The 17,869-nt window shown below is 46.4% G+C and overlaps 1 protein-coding gene across 1 annotated transcript in view; it reads right to left on the bottom strand.

Moving 5' to 3' along the window:
• Window positions 1-603: 603 nt before the first annotated feature.
• The window catches only part of LOC144159539 (uncharacterized), a 29,292-nt gene continuing 12,026 nt past the window's right edge, over window positions 604-17,869 (bottom strand). The window contains exon 2 of the mRNA XM_077691103.1: window positions 604-2,192. Within this exon, the coding sequence (XP_077547229.1) occupies window positions 1,600-2,192 (593 nt within the window). The 3' untranslated portion in view covers window positions 604-1,599. The remainder of the gene's footprint in view (window positions 2,193-17,869) is intronic.

Here is a 17,869-nt window from a genome sequence, read left to right as displayed (position 1 = left end):
CATGACAGGAGGGCGCCCGTGACGTCACCACTCTTGTCGCCCCGCTGCCGGTAGGGTGGCTACTGCCGACCTGGACGCACGCGCCCACACCAGCCGAGGTCTTCACCATAAACACGCGCCCGGGCAGCATGACGGCAGTCCTAAAACCGTGACGTATTACACACCGCGTAGCCGCGCGCGCCAACTGCAGCCAGTGCGTCGGATACGTCACGGGAGCCCCGACGTCGCCAGTTTGTGGCAAGGAGCAGACGATGTCACGCTGGCCCACTCTGCGCTTTCTCGTGCGGGCAAAGATTAAAATGGATTTAAAATATGTTACACTGAACGGTTACTGTTTAAACTTGCTGGGAGATATCTCCTGATAAAAAGGAAGCATTTCACATAAATATCTCAGCTTTGAAATTTCCTGTCACTACTTCTTTAACATGCTCCGAAATCTCGACCCACAGACGTTTTCGCTTCCCGCCTCCATCTGAAAAGCAGCCACCGCGGCCGGGATCGAACCCGCGTCATTGACCTCAGCAGCACAACGCCTCGGCCCCTGAGCCTTCGTGGCGGGTGATTTCGTTAGACAAAAACGCAGAGTCCGTGTGATTGGCTTCAATCATCGCCTTTATTTTGTAGCACAGTTTACATGTCCAAGTGTCACCGTCAGGGGCAGCGCCTTGCCACCCTCATACCTTGGTCCTTGCAGTTCATTAAGCCCTGAGTTCAAGATGGGTCTCGTGTCAACGGCGTTGAGCCCCGGCCACTGTGTAAAGTTTAAACCATGACGTGAGCAAATCCCGGATGAAAACGAACGAATATCTCGATCGCGAACCTCACGACTCTTAAAATCATCATTGGTGTGTGTGTGTGCATGTCTTCGTGTACGACCAGGCAATTTGCAAGTGTGTGAGTGCGTGTGGGCGTGGCGGCACACGGAGTGCACGTGTAGTTTCCTGGTTACCGATTTTTTTCATTGCAACTGTTTTCTTTGGTTCAGCGCATATGAGACGACACAATCCAACCGACAGCGTTGATTCTGCAGCTGCATTGTTTTACTTGGGATAAAGTCCTTTTCCATTCGGCTAAAGACGATCTTTACGACCACAAAAAAGTGATACGTTTGCCTGGGCGTTTTTTGTTGTTGTTGTTGTTGCTGCTGCTGCTCTCGGTGCAAAATTGAGATCAAGATTTACATTCTGACCATTGCAATTAAACCTCGAATACGGCTGCAGTAGAACGGTCAATTGGGCTAGTTGTTAATTGTTCATCTTGGTGGTGGAAGCGCTCGCACAACAGGGACGAAAATAGAAAAGACACAGACGACACGGCGCCGTGTCGTCTCAGTCTTGGCTACTTTCGTCCCGGTTGTGTGAGCGCTTACACCACCAAGATGATCGAATACGACGTTTGCTCGGTATTTTCTGTGTTTTTACCGTCATGGTTTTACAAGCCGCGCTATGTATCGAGGCTTGACGTTAAAAATCTCCAAGAGACTTCAACGTTCCACCGCGAGGCACGTCCGGCCTCTCAATGCGATCGTACAAAAAAGCACCCAGTGACACCCCAATTTACGGTCGTCACGACATTCCCGCCACCCTGTTTTCGAGCTCACTACGCGTCCTGCACGAACAGTTCATTCACGTCGTTATTTCTGTCTACCTTCTTCTTATTGTAGTCGAATCCATCGTCAACGAAGATATCGTTAGGCAAAGTGTCGTTGTCTCCAATGATATCTCGAGGTGCATCGTTCATATCTTTTGTGTGGTCTGACCCATCCCCCGCGCTGATCCGGTCGTCTGCATCGGCGATTACGCCGGTTTCTAGGTCAGTTACAACGTCGCCCTCAGGCCTAATGTCGTCGTCGGCGTTGTCTTCAACCTTGACCTCTGCATCATTACCAGCAGCATGATCTGCGATAGATCCTTCACCGGCTTCTGGCATCGGTTCATCCTCGTTTTGGTCCTGCGTTGTGGCGTCACTTGGTGGCACCTGGTTCCCGTTGTCGTCGGCCGTGCCTTGATTGTCGTCTATCACGCTGTTGATGATGTCATCGATGACGTCGTTTCCGTCGTCGATGGGAGTCTCTCCGACTCGGTCGGCTACGGCAACCTTGTCGTCGTCTTGCGGAGGTTCGGGTGGAGCCAAGAACTCCGCCTCTTGTGGTGCCTCTGGGGGCGGCAGGAACGTCTCGCTTTCCGGGGGATCTGCGAGCAAGAAAAGAAGTAGAAGGCATATTGTAACGAAACTCTTGACATAGAGTGTACATAGAGTGTATATCTTGTACATAGAGTGCAAAATAGTTCGCATCTGCCTCGTAACAGTATTGCTCGACCAGTCTTCGAAGTTGTGTTCAGAAAAATTGTAATGCTTTGTTCACTTATTCCCGCTATTTCCGTATTGTGGAGTTAAAGCCACTACGGGGATGGGCATCCCGCCGTAAAATAGGTCGCTATGGAAGATTCCAAAATTTTTGCCTTGCATCGCTTCCTGTGCGGCGCCACAACACACAGGAATGAGCATTTCTAACACCGGATGTAACATCAATAGCTCGATGAGGCTACTTCGAACACTCCTTTTCCTTTAAATGTAGGAATATGTCTCGTCGTTTATCGATCACAGCTAGGCGTAGCAGCAAAGGAGGGGAAAGAACAGGACTCTATTGACAGGATCATAGCTGCCTAGTAACTGAGCGGGTGGCGTCGCTCTGGTCGATTAGGTTCTGCCTCGTGCGCGTGCTTTCTCAGCACTTCAGGTCTCGCTCGCTGTACCAGGGGTCGACGACCTTGTTGAAACAGCGGCAATACACGCGGAAATGAAACCGTGGCCCGTTTCGCCTTGCTTTTATGTCTTTCTTCCTGATTTTTTTTTTCTCCACGAACGTCCCGCCATAACAAACAACGACTCCCTCGAACGTTCCGTGCTTGTAGGCCTCTAGTTTTTTCTTCCCAGTTGCTTCTCTGTTTAGGGTGCTAAACTCTAGCGGTGCGTTATTGAACCGTTTATGCTTGCTTATGGATATCAGAACGGACAGCGCACGCAAGTGTCGGCTGCTAGCGTGAGCGGATAGCAGGTCCCGCCAGCGCTGTTCGGTATCGATTCGCTCGACGGTCGCCGCTTGGGCTTCTAAAAAGAACGTATTCCAGGATCACTGTGTGACCGGCACGCTTTCCCTGCTAACGCCGTGCTTGACTGGCCAGCGCATTTGGTGTGCACCATTCCGTTTGTTAAGCACTAAGCAAGCCTCGATGCCTTTAGTCTGGACGCTTAAAGTTGAAAAAAAAAAAAAAAAAGAAACGTTCCCTACGCATTTGTTTTCGTCCGTGCGGTAGGAAGGTGGGTCGAACGAGGTATGAATTCGATGTAGTGAACTTAGCGAACTCGTTTACCCAACCGGAAACCTCGTTTTCCTAATCAGCAGATCCATCGCAAGAGGCTTGGTCCCGTGTGCCGCAGCTCATGCGCCTTCGAATCTTTGCGATGTTTTTTAGTAAAGCCAGAGCATCAGATGCCCCGCACGCGAAAAACCCATCCTATGTGTCAAGCCAACCTGACCTAAGGAATGCCATGTCAGCAACAGAGGAGCGCGCACCTCGGTTGCTAAGCAACGCCTGGACGTGCGTAGAGTGACTCGCATGCTGAGCGAAAGAGTGCCGCGCCAGCAAGAAAGAAAAGGACGCATCGTCATTGCTAGTAGAAGCGACCCTTGGCTGCCACTTTTCTCGATAATACGTGTACTTAAACCGGTTTGATCCAGTTATGCTGGCTCCTTAGATAGGACGGGTTTTAGCGAGAGAGCTTTATATGAGCCACTCGCGAAGTTTTAGCGCTAAAACACGTGGAATAACCGTGACACATTTCGCACAAGCTGTTTATCCAACAATGCGCAAAGTAAAAGATTGCCAAGGCACGTGAAAAAATGTAGAAAATACCGAGTAGGAATTGTCGAACAAATCGGGAGATTTTTTTTTCTAATGAGGGAAGTCCTCCTGAACAGAATTGCAGAAACAAACAAATATTCGTGAGCGGGGCTAAATGCAACGTTGTCGAAGCTATTGTATGATATGTTCTACATGTCAGCGAGGGAAATTTAGCTTTTACAGCGTCGCATTTCGGCTTAATAAGAACATTTTCACTAGTTTCTGAAATACCTTTCAGGTGGATTTAACTCCTTTCGAAGCAAAGCTCCTCAAATGCCTTAGCCGTTCTGCAATAGACCCAGCCATTTTAAAGTAGGCTACTTTACTAACACGATTTTTCTCGGCACGATTTTTCTCGGTCTTAATACAGGCCGTCCGAAATAAAAGTAGGAAGGTTTTAGGGGCTTATATTAAATACCGCCACAAGACCTTGTGTATTCATATCAAATGTCTTATACCGAACATTATCCAAGTCTGCTTCACTACTTCTCACAAATGTTTTGCTTGGAAGGCATTTTACGGGAAATATAACACGCAAAGCCGTATTGCCTCACAGTAACTGCCTCTATTAAACCCCACATTTTCCTATAAACCGCTTTACACCGAGCCAAAGTCATCTTCACTACAACACATAGATGCATTGCTGAGAAGAGATTCTTAGGGAAGCGTGAAAAGTTTGATATCAAAGTATGGAAACTTAGGGATCCTTTATTGACAACCTTTTTGTATGCGTCGTAACTGGCACTTCCAGCGTTAAGACAGGCGGATTTCCTCCTTTAGTCCACATAGAAGAGCGGACCATTTCAAAGAAGGTCTGGCTGCTTCTATGAAGTGCAGCCGTCACGCAGTGGGCTTATTCCGAGCTTCCGGTTGGCCGCCGTCTCTGAAAGAAGCGAGGCGGCCAACGGACGCCCGCTACCTCACAACTGGAGCGAGGTTTGTCATTCCCTCCAATGGCCTTTTTATCGATTTGGTGTTGGTAGGAGCCGTGGACATGGCTATGCAGAAGGCCATTGTTGACGATGAATCTCCTGCTCTCATCGGCTGCTGCCGCCGCGCGCTGTCTCTCACTATTGGCTCATTCTGTTCGTACCTTTCGCAACTCTCTTTGACATTTTGAAATAGAGTATAGGTCAGCGACACTCAGCTTGCCTTTGGTATTATTCCCGGCTGTCGTCTCTCGCAATCGCTTTGCATTGCTCCACATGGGGCGCGTAATACTGCGCTACTCTCAAGGGGGACTCCTCCCCTCTTTGCAATAAACATGTTTATTCTCTCTCTCTCTCTCTCTCTCTCTCTCTCTCTCTCTCTCTCTCTCTCTCTCTCTCTCTCTCTCAAGTAGGTGACGTGCCAGTAAGGACAAACAAGGCTGAGGCAACGGTGACCGCACGAACGTTTTGACGCCCCAGCTTTCGACGCGCCAAAAAAACTGAGTTGCCAAACGCTAAAGTCGGCTGTCCGGTATTAGCCCACAGGGGCAGCCTTTGCGGACCTTTGTGAGTCAGCGAAACTGCGAGACACTTTCGTGCACGATCACGATCATGATGATGAGTTTTGAACGCGATCGCTGAGGCAGGTTTAAAATTCGTTTAACTCGGTGAATGCTCAGTCGATGATGTGATAAGTTTGGGATGTGATAATGCGAGCGTCAAGCCGACGCGTTCTCAGACTATTCCTGTCGTTCCGATGAGGTGGTTCCCCAAACAAGTTACCTTCGGTTTGTAGGTCTCCTGGTTCCGGCGACTCTACGTCGAAAACTACCGAAGAAGGCTGTAGCCGAAGAATGTCTGAATATGAGTGCGTTTTTGCCCGAGGGCTCTTCCCTCCTATTCCATACTGCTGAAGATGCTGCCGTATACTATATGCGTATTGTATGGGTGCAGTAACCAATATTTGTTTCTGGCCAGCCGCCCCGTGTCTTTTAAGTGCGGAACACCTCGAGGGCCCCGTTTGTTGTCGTAGCTCGCCTGGGATCATGGTATCTAGCGCCAATGTTATCACGCGGCATCACGCACCCGAACAGAGGCTCCGAAAAGATCACCGCTTCCCCTGGTCGGGAATGAGCCTGGGTCTCCCGCGTTACGAAGCCGATGTCGATCCCATTGCGCCATAGAGGCACACGTAACTCACATGCAAAGTGATGGGGGTGATCTTTGCGCTGCGCCGTTGCCGCTGAGGCTGCCGTTGCTAGGCCTAAAATAAGTACACAATCATATAACGTAAGTAAAACAATCATGAATTAACGCATAAAGCACCTTAAATCAATGTAAACTCAATCCAGTGTCTCCTTATAGGCCTTTTTTAGGGACTGCGGTGCCCTCTCTTGACTACTTTTGGTATCAACACCAGGCTGATTCAGAAACTAGTCAAGATAGGGCGCCAAAGCCTTTTTGGCGTATCACTGCTCCGCACTTGACAGCTTTCACGTTGGGTGAGACTGCTTTTATTTTCTGGTGGTAGGCTCACATCACCTGCCAGCTACGCTGGCATTCTCCGACATGAGGCATCATATTCTGCAGTTTCACCACTAAAACTATGAAAGATGGAAGATATTTTACAAATTTCCTGTAATTCTTACTGGGCGAGTAAAGTGCTCGAATTAGTTAATTGTCCTGAAAATTTCAAGCGCCCCAAAAGTTAATCCAGGATTTTTTGTAAACTGCCTCAATGGAGCGAACTTTAAATTCTCCGATGACTACTGCTCACATGCCCAGCTCTATTTTTATGCTCTCGAGTGAGCGCACCCAGTGTCTTAGTGGCCCAATCACCATAGCGAACACTTTGTACGAAGAAGTCTTAAAGTGGCCATGCAGACGAAATACAAGTTGGTTTTATTCGAAAGATTTGGTGTTTTATAGCGCCCTCAGCGCTTGTCCGGAAGAAAATGATTCTTTATTCACTGAGAAATTAAACATTTTAAGCCAAAATTTTAATTTTCCCGCTAAATTGTGTTTTCGTGACATCGACAATGGCGTATCCCAGCAGGCCCTTAAAACTAAATATAGCTTGCTGACCAGGGCTGCTACCAACTCACAGACGGCCTTTTGATTATATTGTTCATCGCCCACTTTCGCAGATGGCGCTGCAATACCGCGGAAGTGCCAGTGTTTGCACTTTGCTTCTGGCCGGACTTCTATACCGGTCGTATTTTTATTAGGGTTCATACAAATCGTTCCCTAAAACGATACGTATGACTCGACAAACATGGTCATGTAAAAGACCGTGCGTTTTTTTTTTTTTTTTTCAGTAGGTCAATGTTGCGTCAGACAAGCCAACGCCGCCTGTATTAACATTGCCTGACGCGTCGCGCGCTTTTCAATGGGAAGGGTAGGTACGCTTAGTTCAGGCACTGATCCACTATGTGGCGCGTTCCGGCGGACATCTCGCCTTACGTCACTGCTCGCGAGTCGCGAACGCTGCACCCCCTTCTACGACGTGTGTCTGTCAGCTTGCCTGTTGGGCTTCAAGGGCCGTTTCGCTTACATCTTAGCCGCGACGGGGCGCTAGTTCTGTGGCGCACTGGGGATCTCGTTCAACGTGTCGCTCGCTTCATACTTGCTGCATTTTTCGAAAGATAAAGATGGAGGCGAACTGAAATAGTGTAAGAACATACTGATTGTCGGGTAGACATATAGCTAACAGAAAAACGATATTTTCTGCTGGGGCAGCCATTATTTTACTGATATTTTTTTTCTGAAGTACTTAGAGAAGAAAAACTTGCGTGCGCGTTTTTTGTTCAGGCGCTCACTTCTACGATTACTTTCCAATCATATCACGTGCTTGTAAACTTCAGAAAATTATAGGAAACAAAAGGATAAGCAGCTGGAATCCCGCCACGCTGTCCGGGCGCTTCTACAGTACAGTCCTCAATTTTAGAAGTGCGTACCGATGCGGAGTGCGAACAGCGGGGTCAAAACAATACCTAAATGCGGAGGGCATAGAGGTGGGATGCCCCACTCAGAAAATTCCAGGGCCTGTGATCCGAGTAGATAAGCGCGCAAAGCTGACATCAGCCTGCGGCAGCGCAAGGGATTTTGCTTCGTGACAAAGGAAGTTTTATCAGTGACAGACCAAGACAGACAGGCATGGTGAAAAACAAGAAGGCGTAGGAGCGCCGCCTCGGGAACGCTAAGCAAACTTTCGACTATTTTGCATAGTTTCCGAGAATCGGCGCTGGCTGGCGGACACGAAAGCACGCTGGAAGGCTACGGAGCGGGGAAGGGTAGGAGAGAGCAACAGGAGAGTGGCTGTTTGGCCATTTTTCGCTCACGCGTTAGGCACTGTTTATACAGGCGGCGTTGGACAAGCCCAACGCGTCCGACGGCTGTGTTAGCAGTGTCAGCCGGCAAAGTGCCGCACTAACTGCTTCGGTGTTTACGTCTTCGTTCGTAACTTTTGTTGTTCCCCCACAATTCTTACTTGTATGAAAAGAATGTGCCCTAAATTTAAGCGCAAATAGTTCGTTACATAAGTTTATAAGCCCTGCCTAACTTGCGTTTGCTTATGCCGGCCTAAACCAATAGCACAGCTGGGAATATGACATTATAAATGTTCTGTTGCGGGAAATAAGGTAGTGGGTCGCATGGCCATTCTCTTTTTTCCTAATTGTATAGATTATTTGAGTGAAGTTTACGTTAACAGTGGTGTCAGTATGATTATAACGAGGCAATCTCTCGAACGAACCAAACTTGTGTTTTGTTTGCATGGCCCCTTTAAGCACACTTAAGTGACTTCAACATTGTGGCAATTTCATGCATGCCTTTTTTTTGCGTTATCATGTATTTTTTGTATTTTTCATGTATTTTCATGTATTTTTGCTATCTGTTATCATGTATTTTTTTTGTTTGCGTTATCATGCCTTTCTTTTGTTACGTTGAGCCGATCGGATAGCCTGTTCACGTGTTTTTAACAATTTTCTTGGTAACAAGTGCGTGCCAAGCTGGGAAATAGCGAAGTCCGAGTACCAGACAGACTTTTCAGTTCATCAGGCATCAACGCACTTGGTGCTTGATACAAACAACAAACCTGTTGTTTGATCGTTCTTGTCGTATTGCTGCCTTTTGTTTTGACATGTCTGATTTACCTTTGCTGTGCTGGAATCCGGCCTGCACCGAGGCACTACCAAAAAGAAAACACGCTACAGCTCTCTCAGTCAATGCCCAGCACTGTGTGTTACTAGGTATTTAAAGTTTTTCGTGACCTTAATACCAAAGCATGCGCAATCATTTCGTGCTCGTCTGTGGTACGTGGTACGTCATTTCGTGGTACGCCTCCCGTACGGTTGTATTTCCATTTATAATTATGACTCATCTCCATAGCAACAACTATTTTTCTTGTGTGTCACAGGGTTCGTTCGAACCGTGAAGAACCTCTCATTACTGGCCACGGGAAGGGTGAGGGAGACTTTGTGAGTAGTGGCATTGAAAAGCACGTCAATAACGGTGCCGCTCCCTCAGCGGCAGCATGTTGATGGTGGCCCGAGGCACCGATTCCTTCTCTTATTTTATCGCCTGCTGCCGTTGTTGTTGTTGTTGTTGCAGCCCCGCTGGGTGTGTCTCGGGCGTCTTGTTTGCCTCCGTGTGCAGACGACATTCTCTTGTGTTTACGGGATCGATGAGAAAACAGCGCAAACTTAGGGTGTTCTGCCCGCGCGTGTGCAGTATCCAGCAATCTTACTTTTTCATACCTGCTGACACAAAGAAGTACGCAGAGCGAATGAAAGAGAATGGAGCAACAGAAAAAAGAAGCGTAAAAATATACCAGTGCAGGCGACCGCAGTGTGTGTGCATGTATGTATGTATGTATGTATGTATGTATGTATGTATGTATGCAGGTATGCACGTATGTATTATGTATGTGTACATGTATGTATGTATGTATGTATGTATGTATGTATGTATGTATATATGCATGCAAGTATGCACGTATGCATGTATGTATGTTATGCACCTATGCATGTATATAAGTATACATGCATGGATGTATGCAAGTATGTATGTCATAGGTTGGCAAAACAGAAACAACTCACTCAAACTCAATCACAATTTTTTTTTCTTTGACGCTGTACTCACTCAAGCTCGGACTCAAAAAGCTCGTCTGCACTCGAAACCACTCGTACTCGCTCATAAGATACTCATTTGTAATCGTACTCACTTGTACTCAAACTCATTAGTCCTCACGAGTACTCGTACTCAATCTGTACTCATTCGCATTCATCTAAACACATTCGTACTCATTCGGTCCTCACTCATACTCAAATCACCTGTACTTGTACTCGTATTCATTATGTACTCAGTCGCAGTCCTACTCAATATGCACTCACTTGTACTAAATCTGTGCTCACTCGCACTCATCTTTACTTACTTGCACTGAATTTGTACTCACAGTTACTCGTATCCAAAGGCATTGCCACTAATTTGTTCTCGCAATCAACCACTTAGATCTCCACTATGTTTCTCGACTCAAATAAACCAAAGCCATACTGTCACAGAACGCTTGTAGCCCGTACCAGTTGGTTCCCCTGGTTCCCTTTTCACCATTTTGTCTAAGTTTCCCTTTTCACCATTTTGTCTAAGTGAAACAAGCGGAAGCTTTTCTCGTTACCTATTTTGAAGACAGAGAAAGAGTGGATTCAGCGTGCTTTGTGCATGCTAGCAGCCTCCCGCACCCCTCCCTTTGAACAATTTGAACGAAGAAAGCGAAGCGAAGCCATGCATGCTTGCCCGGGCTTTCACTTTGGCAACCCCGTCACGAGTGGTTTCCGGAAGCGGCTACACCACGGAAGAGGGAATGGAGAGCGCCGCAGTTTTCTGCGGTAAATGTGCTCGTGAGCAGAGCACTTATGAGTATAGAACTCGTGAGTACTGTACTCATGAGCACAGTACTAGCGAGTACAGCACTAACGAGTACTGCACCTGCGAGTACTGTACTAATGAGTATACTCATAAGTACGGTACTCGCGAATATATGCAGACACGTCTGTGCTCACTCGTCATCCTACTCATTTTTTTCTGGGTCTGTGCTGACTCATCATCGTACTCACTCGTAAGTTTGAGTACAAATCAGTACAAGTGAGTGTACTTACGAATGAGTACGCCTGTACCTATGATTTATGCACGTATGCATGTGTGTATGTATGTATGTATGTATGTATGTATGTATGTATGTATGTATGTTTGTAGGTGTGAATATGTATGTATGTATGTAGGTAGGTAGGTAGGTAGGTAGGTATGTAATCATTTCTGTATGTATGTGCAGGTATACGCAGGTAGAGACAGAATGAGCAAGATACACACATACATAGTGTATCTTCATTGTGAATTAGGGGTTCGTTGAATAACACAGAGAGGAAAGCCAGCCGTCAAGGACGCTATAATGTATTCGGTTCGTAGCTGTGTAGTATGGAAACGCGAATTTTGAAATGTTGAGAAAGAATAGGGAGAACATGCGCCTCAGTTTGGACCCAAACTTACTAATTCAGATAACGGGTCCTAAGCTTTACCGATTCAGCTATCGGGACCCCTCACGTTGTCCCAACTATTCCCTCCCTAATACCCTCTTTGCCACCGTGCAGCACTTCATTACCATTTCATTTACATAACGTTCGTTATTTTTGTTTTTTTTTGTTTTTAATACAGCCCGTCCCACACATAATACCTTTTGCGCTCTCCTACTCAAATCATGAACCACGAACGTTAAAGAAAAACTTACCATCTCACACTTACTCCGAGTAACTTACGACGCAACGAACGTTCAACTAGGTATTCGTATTCTAGCTGCACACTGATACCATCAACACCTCTCACGCTGGTTCGAGCACGAAGCCATGTTACGTACTCTAACGGGCTCTACTTAAATGTATAGCTTCATGGGAAAGGTATTTTTGTTTTGATTTCTTTGTCCTCCCTTATATTTTACCCGATTTGCGTTTTCATTGTTTGATCACTGCTGCATATTTGGATTCGCCCGGGCGATCACCCGTCGCTGCTTTGATTGGTTCGTAACCAGTGACCGGCCCGTAAAAAGCGCTCGAATAAGGCCAAGGTATGCTGCTGACTACAGAAATTTTTGTGACAGGCTGTTTTTTCAGAGCCACGTCGGAATTTATTTTCACGTTTGTTTGTTTTCGTGCTCTTCCATCACTCTTACTGTGGTGAGTTTCATCCGTATACGTTCATATAGAAGGATTTCAAAGTGGTTGTAAAACCTTTCGACAAACGATTTCACCGAAACATAATAGAAAGGGTTTAAATTATTTAGAAAATGCAGAAATTACGGTCGAAATAAATTTCTGATAGTTAAATTTCGTGCAGTGAGAGTACAATACATGAAGTGGGAAATGTAAAAAAATGGGCAAAACTTGGTGTTGCCGACCAACACAAATAAAAAAACCGTGGAACACCATGACTATTTTCTTTGACATTTGAACAACCTTTTAAATTCTGCTATTTCGTGCATTAAAAGCGTCCTTCCTCTTAACTTTCTAGTCAGAGTAGCTAGCAACAACGCAAGTTCTATTCTTGTGGAATCAAACGGTAAACTATGCACGGAAAAAGCAAAGGGAAATAAAAGTGCAACCCATACAAGACCAAGACTGCTGTTTCTCGTACGCATCATCGTGCAACATGCCAAGCTCCAAGAATGTTGCCTATGTGCCAAGATACAACTAACGGCTGCAGTGACATTAAAACTGCACAAGTCCAGAGTTTTCTTTTATGCAGTCTAAACCTTATTTCATGGCCGATTTCCCAGTTGGGAACATCGGTTAAGACGACAGCTCGCGCATATAAGTATCGACGTTCGCTATACAACGCCCCTTTGCCTTCTAGGACCACAGCTGGTGCGGAACCAAGCCGACGTAGTCGCTGCTATTCCGGGTCCTATCTGTTTAGATCTCGCGGAAGCCTCGATCTGACATTCACAACGTCGAACGTCGTCCCAGCTGGGAACACATGTCGAAACAGCGACCACCCGGCCCCCGGGGCCATGACGTCATCGATGTAGTCGGCGGCAGCAATGCGGCTGTTCTGATCTCATTTTTTGTTCCGACGATTACACTTCCTTTTCTCTTCGACACTACTCAGCGCGCACTTGGGTGTTTTTGCTTCCGCGCATCGGCACTGTCGAAACACCAGGCCCGAATACGTGACTAGGGAGATCGTGACCTAGACGTCTATCGATGGGGAAAGGGTGTCAGTTGTAGGGAGCATCGCTTGTCCCCGGTTTTCCTCACAGCGTCAGCAACCCTTCCCCAAAACGCTAACAGCCTGCTTCACTTCTGACTCCCTTTGGCCCTGAATGGTACCGTGACGAGAGGGCAGTGTCATGCCCGCGAATCGGACCACGTCGTAATGGCCTCGTTTTCACGTCCATCGCCACACGTACGCTAGCGCTTGTGAGGTTCCTGCTTTCGCGCGCGGTAGAAATGGTAGTAAGAAAAAAACTAACTATTAGCGGTCCCTGGCTAATGGTCTCTAGTCGCGGTGTCAACAGCATTTCCGCTTAAGTAAAAGAAAAAGGAACCGGTGGTAAAGGACTGCACAGCGCATTTGTTATTTATAAGCAAAAGCTTGTATGTTTCAGTGAGTGAGTGAGTGAGTGAGTGAGTGAGTGAGTGAGTGAGTGAGTGAGTGAGTGAGTGAGTGAGTGAGTGAGTGAGTGAGTGAGTGAGTGAGTGAGTGAGTGAGTGAGTGAGTGAGTGAGTGAGTGAGTGAGTGAGTGAGTGAGTGAGTGAGTGAGTGAGTGAGTGAGTGAGTGAGTGAGTGAGTGAGTGAGTGAGTGAGTGAGTGAGTGAACGGTCGTCCGATATGCACGGCAAAGTTTGCAGTGCGAGAGACGCGTGCAACGCGATTTTCACTGCCTAGCAACGTCAGCTGCGTGCGAATTTAGGAAGAAATGCACGCAAAGTAATAATACATCTTGGTGACACGTGTATAGGGCTACCCGTGTTAGTTGCCGTGCAATTTTTTTGCAAGGGAACACTTCCCCTATCGACCTACGTGACGTCCTGAAATGCGCCAACGAGCAATCTTCAAGACGAAGGCGCACTACGATGCTGCAGAAGGTGCGGACCCAAAACTCCGCCCTAAGAAAATACGTTCCTTCCACGCAGTTTGCTTTGAGCGGATGATGCGAAGTTTGCGTGCTTAGCTATTCTTTACATTTTAGGCGTCAGGACAGACATGCGGCCGTAGAGATGGCGTAACTCATGTTGCACGGGATCACCGCAACAAGCGCGAGATAACTAACAACCATTCACAGAACGTGTACTGGCCAGGGCGAAACCCTACGTTATTCTCGTGCGTCGCTGCGGCGCTTCCAGCCTGACCAATGCACTCCCACACGTGTCCATCGATAATCAGCTACCGGTGACTTTAAGATGCCCAAATGTCCTACGTTTCAAACTGCGGTAGATGGTGTACAGGAAGAGTTTGTTGCCGAGTTAATGACAGGTGCAACACTCATAAAGAAAACAGATTAACCTTTGTTCCCTTCATATCATTTGTGAATAGCGAGACCAAAAACATTTTGTGTCAAAATGGATCATAGGCCTGTATTTAAGTTAGCATCGGCTGCCACGCCTGGACTTTTGCCGACTGAAAACCGGTGAATTCAAAAGAGCGGCGGGAATAATGAACGAGTGAGCTGTTTTTCTCGCGACTACAGCAACGTCATAAAGGTCTGATATCACTAACACCAGCACCGCGGAAGCTACATTGCGGAAACACTGCCACAAAAAAGGAAGCGTATGAGGGTAATGATCTAAGCCCAACGGAAATTGCAACTGCCCCGCCCTACGTGTAGCGCAGCCTGTTGGGGTGATAATGGTCACTTAATCTGTCTGTTCAGCCTCCTATGATATGTGCCTGAGTGAACAACGACTTCGGGGTTGAAGAAACGATCAAACTAACCAGGAAGCAGTGTGGGAACAAACATCCAGATGAAAGAGGAGGAAGTTGTAGAACGGAACTTAGCTCACCGGTGATTCAGTACGAGAAAAATACGCGACAAGTTCTCCTCACACGTACGAAATACTTATTCCCTCATGTACCGCTATAGCGGTTTGTCGCATACTCAGTGACTTTGGCAACTTTTAAAATAGGCGAAACTTGTTCGTCTTCTTTTTTAACTAAAAATAACAAGCCTGGAAGATTGGCTAAAACTGAACTTAATATTCTATTTAAAGTAGTCAACAAACAGAGCCATCTTCTGAATGTTCGCACAATGTCTGTACAGAGAAGAAAAACACAATCCACAATACTATCCCAAACACAAACACCCATAAACTGCAAAAAAACGTACGACAAATTGAAAACACAGAAAAATGGTTACTGCAACAACCAGACCATAATGAGCCAGAAACCGATTACCTTTCAAAGAACATATTTACCAATAGTAATACAGATAACGCAATACACTGTCAAGTCGGGCTATAATGTGGCATTCAAAACGTTACTTGCCATAACTGTAACAATATGTCATTCTTATATGCACAAAGCTCGTCAAAAAACACCACATAATGCTTGAAAAATTAGAAAGAACCAAGGAGCTTCGTCTTCTTCAAAAAGCATATTCGTGCCTTAAGAACGAATCTTTGTTTCTTCGGCGAGTACCAAGGACCTAATATTTCATCAACTGTCAAATGGCGTCCGTCCAGGAGGTCCCCTCTATAAGGCGTTCACGTGTCAAATTATATTCAAAACAGTAAATTAGGATGGACCACCATGGTAACACAATGGATACCGAAACACGTGACGGGACTGAAGAAAGGGAAGGCCAATAACTCCATGGAGGGAATGTATGAATGAATTTATTGTCAATAAAAAAAGAAAAGGAAGGTCCACCAGCAGGCGTAATTTGTCCCACCTAGGGGTAAACACTGGAACGCCTGCTGGTGTGGGGAAGGAGAGAGGGGATGTCCGAAAGGTGGATAGAAGATCCAAAGGAGACATAAACTACATGATACTAAAAATGAAAAAAAAAGCCACACACGCGCACACACTCACACCAAGAAGAAATAAGGAACTTTTGGGGTAAAGAATGGACTTAAGCAGTGGGGAATAGCAGCGGTAGGAGGTCGATAGGAGAGGCCTTCGTCTTGCACTAGACCTAGTAGGCTGTGGTTGATAGTGACGATGACGATGGTGAAATTTGGATGGGCTCAAGCGCGGCATCTTCTTGATTCTTAGTAGCCGCAGTCCGCACTGGAGCGCTTGCATATGCAGACAAAAACCTTGACGGGTATGTCACAGCGAGGCGAGGGTGATGAACTAAAGAGTACAGAGTCCATTATATTTTTTTAAAAAACTGAAGAATTTTAGTAAGTAGTAAACAAAAGAATAAAACTCAATGACTTTGGGTAGGAAGGCTGCTCATGTAACTCACGCCTGTTACAGCTGTTTATGTAGAATCTGCTTCCCACGTGAGGAGAATACGGAAAATCTTCCACAACTACTACCTTGGTGTTCGCAGAAAGAGCCACTTTGTCTGCCATCTACTCACCGAGTATGACTTATGACTGGGTATGCATTATAAGCGAGCCCGGTGACCGACTGACTCATTTAATCGTTTACGCTCCAGTAAGAATTTTCGCGATCTCACATGCCAGTAGCCAATTTGCTTCATCAAAGTAGAACTTCAGTAACGTTTGGAGAGCTAACTTGAAGCGTAAGCATAGTACACTGGTTTCACACATCTAGAATGCGAACTTCAGTATATAAGTTTAGTCCGACAACTTCAAGAAATCTGAACCACTAAACAAATCGAACAACTTCAATAAATAAGTTTATTCCACTCTTTGTTGGAATAAACAGATTTGGTTTGACTTGAGATGTCGATGCTGTTGACAGGTTTCAGTAAATGTAAGGTACCGGTACGTGCTAATAACGTGTTGGAAAATGAGCAGAAGCCGTTATAGCGCCCTGATGAGTCATCCGTTGAGATTGGCACGGAGTCCTCTTGCAGGTGGTGCAGATCGTGCATAGCAAGTATAGTTCAATAGATTGCTTCTCGAGAATACATTTGTAATGTCTTGGCATTTCCAGGCATGGCGACCTCAACGGAAGGGCGCAATTGCTGCGGGGGCTGCAAAATGTGTTGCGGAGAAAGCCAGTGGCTAACGCTAACGCTAATTTTACGCTAACGGATTGGGTAATGAAAAACAAAGTCGTCACTACTCGCATAACGGCTTTTTATGAAGGGTGCCTTGAAGAAGCACATTAATGTATAATTTCCGGTGTGTTCGGGCGACTCACGCTTCACTTGTAACGTCTTCGTCGTCTTTGAAACTTCAAAAATGCTGATGAAAATGCTGCAGCGTGAACAAGACCGGGTCAAGTGTTGACGGGCACATTGGCCTTCCGGCAGTGAATGTCTTCGCCAAAAGCTCCAGCTCGCTTATGCTTGTTTGTGCTGTTTAAGGCACCCTCTCCACACGTCGTCTGAGCTCTTGTTGTTCAGAAAATGTTTTCACTTCTTCGATCACTCTCTTTCTTTATATGTATCTGTATAGACATTTATTTTTACCCTTTTTTGAATTATTTCCATTTCTGGGCCTCTTCGATCTACAGTGTTGGACTCACCGCGGATAGTCCGCGGGTAGTCCGAGGATTCCCCGAAGCCATAGGGATACATGGGAAAATCGAATGCCGGACTGCATCTCGGGGAGTCCGCGGTGAGTCCGAGGCTGTAAATCGAAGATGCCGTCTATACGTTGTCTTTTGGGTGCCTTATATTCATGTACTCAGCTACGCGGCAGAAACTTGAAGGCTCACTAAGAGGGTTAAACTAAATTGAGGACGACTCAGCGAGCAATGGAACGGAAGATGATAGGTGTGACATTAAGGGACAAGAAGAGAGCGGATTGGATCAGGGAACAAACGCGTGTTAGGGACATATTAGTAGAAATTAAGAAGAACAAGTGGACGTGGGCAGGGCATGTAATGCGAAGGCAAGATAACCGTTGG

This window comes from Haemaphysalis longicornis, unplaced genomic scaffold (assembly GCF_048455015.1).
Source record: "Haemaphysalis longicornis isolate Haplotype H1 unplaced genomic scaffold, Haemaphysalis longicornis Haplotype H1 scaffold_10, whole genome shotgun sequence".
NCBI classification, from domain to species: Eukaryota; Metazoa; Arthropoda; class Arachnida; order Ixodida; family Ixodidae; genus Haemaphysalis; species Haemaphysalis longicornis.
The sequence above is the reverse complement of the archived record's forward strand: the minus strand, read 5'-3'. Positions and strand labels throughout refer to the sequence as shown.